At 37.5% G+C, this 2500-nt stretch overlaps 1 protein-coding gene across 2 annotated transcripts in view; it reads left to right on the top strand.

The window, feature by feature from the left end:
- LOC134268531 (kelch-like protein 26) overlaps positions 1–2312 on the top strand; it is a 3173-nt gene extending 861 nt beyond the window's left edge. Inside the window, exons 1-2 of one of the 2 annotated variants that reach the window (XM_062750796.1) lie at positions 195–287; positions 713–2312. In XM_062750796.1, the coding sequence (XP_062606780.1) occupies positions 723–2219 (1497 nt within the window). In that variant the 5' untranslated portion in view covers positions 195–287; positions 713–722 and the 3' untranslated portion in view covers positions 2220–2312. Of the gene's footprint in view, positions 1–194; positions 288–712 lie in introns of those variants that run through there. The other variant, XM_062750797.1, reaches the window with a different exon arrangement.
- The last annotated feature ends 188 nt before the right edge of the window (positions 2313–2500 follow it).

Genomic DNA, 2500 nt, shown 5'->3' with positions numbered 1-2500 from the left:
TGTTTAAATCACTGAACGTTGTGCAACGTCGTCAGTCTTACCTGAGCTACTTGGACTGGTAATTCGGCTAAATATAGATTTCATTTCTTCGTCACAGAAATTTTCCGTTGTTCTATTTATAAATCAAAACACCTTTATTTCTCAGTATAAAATCCTTAACATATTTAAATTGTGTTTCATGAACGAGCTATCGTCCAGAGAGAAAACATATTTTTGATTTTTACATTGTTAACTTTTGTTCAACATTACAAAGGACTTTGAGCGGATATAATATTAAAGAATACAAGGTAAAACGAATATTTTGTTTTGTGCTATAAAATCACTTTCTTGTGCATTTGAAAACAATTTTAGTAGTTAGACAAAGGATCTCAGATTTGAACTTTTTTAAAAAAAAAAATGACCTTAATTTTTTTTTTTACTTAAATATTTAAAAAGGAAACTTTGCGCAAACAAAGGACCTTAAATTAAAACGATCCCAACAATGCAAACAAACAATATGCTTTGTTGTTAAATAAATATAACAAGGACAAGTTTCCTTTCTCAAAACGGCGATATAACCATGTTATCTAAGTAGAACATTTAGATTTTGCGAGCAATGTAATTGAAATACTTCAAATTAACCGGAAGAAAACACTTATTATTTCCCCACTTCCTGCTAAGTACTTGTTGAAGTCTGCTGCTTGTGACATGATTTTTCAATTTTATTTTAAAGGACTAGTGAGATGCACGACAACGCTAGTACCAGTCTGTGTCACAAAGCAGACGACAAAAGCAACATGGAGGCTAAGGGACCATCTGCCATGTCGGCGGTGTGCGTCTACCAGTCCATCAGTCCGCAATGTCAGAAAGCCATGACTGAGTACCTACGGACTGGTAGCATCAACGAGAATTCCATCAGCTTCGATCACATCCGAGACTTTCTAACGATCTGCAACTCCATCCACGGTCTTCATCAACTCAGAAATATGTGCATGAAGAAACTTTTGCACAACTTAAACAAGAACACCATGTTTGATATATTTAACCTTGCGGACGAATTTGATTTGTCTGAAGTGACTGTCAAATGTGCAGATGAAATTATGGACAGCATAAATCATGTTACTTTGTTTCCAGAATTCATTTCGTTGACCAATACGCAAATGGAAGCTCTTGTAAATAGTCCACAGTGCAGAAACAAACTCTGTGTTCGGGACGCTTTGTACCAATGGTGGCAGTATGACACTGGCAAACGCACTGGTGTCTATGAATCTCTAAGACAAAAAGTTGATAGTAATTTGTTTCCAATACCACAAAGACAAAGTGATGGAAGATCGTATTTGGTAACATTCTCCCTTAATCAAAAGGGTAATAACAAGAACCAACTATGCCCGGAAGCAAAGGTTCTGGATCTGCACTCAGAAAAAGAATATACCGCATCTTTGAAGAAAAATTTAGAGATGAACTATGGCTTCGCTGCTTGCTGTCTGCAGCCTGGCGTTTCAGAACCTCCATATATTTTCCTTTCTGGCGGAAACAAAAGATCGTCAAGAAAAATGCTTGAATGTGACGTGATCATGAACAAATGGAAAGTTTGCAGCAACATGAAGAATCCCCGCTCGTTCCATGCTATGGAAGCTGTGCACGATAAGTTGTATGTCTTCGGTGGGCGACACGAAGGGAAAAATGTCTCCCAAATCGAGGAGTTCGACCGAAAGAAAAATTCGTGGACAGTTGTTGGGAACTTAAAGTGGAATGTCCACTCCGTGATATCCGCTGTCTGTGGGGACTTTGTCTATCTGTTTGGCGGGAAAAGAGAGAGCGGAGATAACGTCTCCGTCATTCAAGTGTTTGATTGCAGGACGAGATCCGTGGAGATCGTGGGTTATCTACCCGTAGAGTGTTCTGGTGGAAGATGCATGGCTATCGGACAATCCATTTACATATTTACTGAACAGGGTCACTGCATCAAGTACTGTACTGAAGAAAATACAAGTGTGATGCTAGCTGCCCAGCCGGGATGCCGACAGAGATTTAGTCTCTACTTGCGGGGCTCCCATTTCTCTATCAATGGCGGACTTGATTCTCAGCGGAATTCCCCGGAATACAACCTTAAATACTCAATCCTGGAGGAGTCTTGGAAGCAAATGTCGTACAGAAGCAGCAAGCTTAGGAATCTTGAAATATTTGGACAGTGTTTTGTAAAGATTCCTAACGATTTACAATATATTCCCTTTTGTTGAAGTTTATTACACTTTGTACAAATAATATTGCAATTAGGACTGTGTTCTCAGCGTTTGGATTTGTTGAAAGGATTTTTTTATTTATACTTATGAAATGCTGTTTTGTTGGTTTATGTTGTTGTTGCACAAATTTTATCGTGTTATGAAATAAAATATTAAGAAAAAAAAGTTGTTTTTATGAAATTGCAGTGAGGAGTAATTTGTAAACAGCAACGTTAATGAGATACCCTAGTATTTTATTTGAAAATCTAGTAGTTAAAAATTGAGTAAGAGTATTATAG

The sequence above is a fragment of the Saccostrea cucullata genome, unplaced genomic scaffold, assembly GCF_032062105.1.
Source record: "Saccostrea cucullata isolate Sc308-1 unplaced genomic scaffold, CSIRO_AGI_Scuc_v1 ctg9524, whole genome shotgun sequence".
NCBI classification, from domain to species: domain Eukaryota; kingdom Metazoa; phylum Mollusca; class Bivalvia; order Ostreida; family Ostreidae; genus Saccostrea; species Saccostrea cuccullata.
Note: the sequence above shows the minus strand (reverse complement) of the source record. Positions and strands in the feature narration are given on the sequence as shown.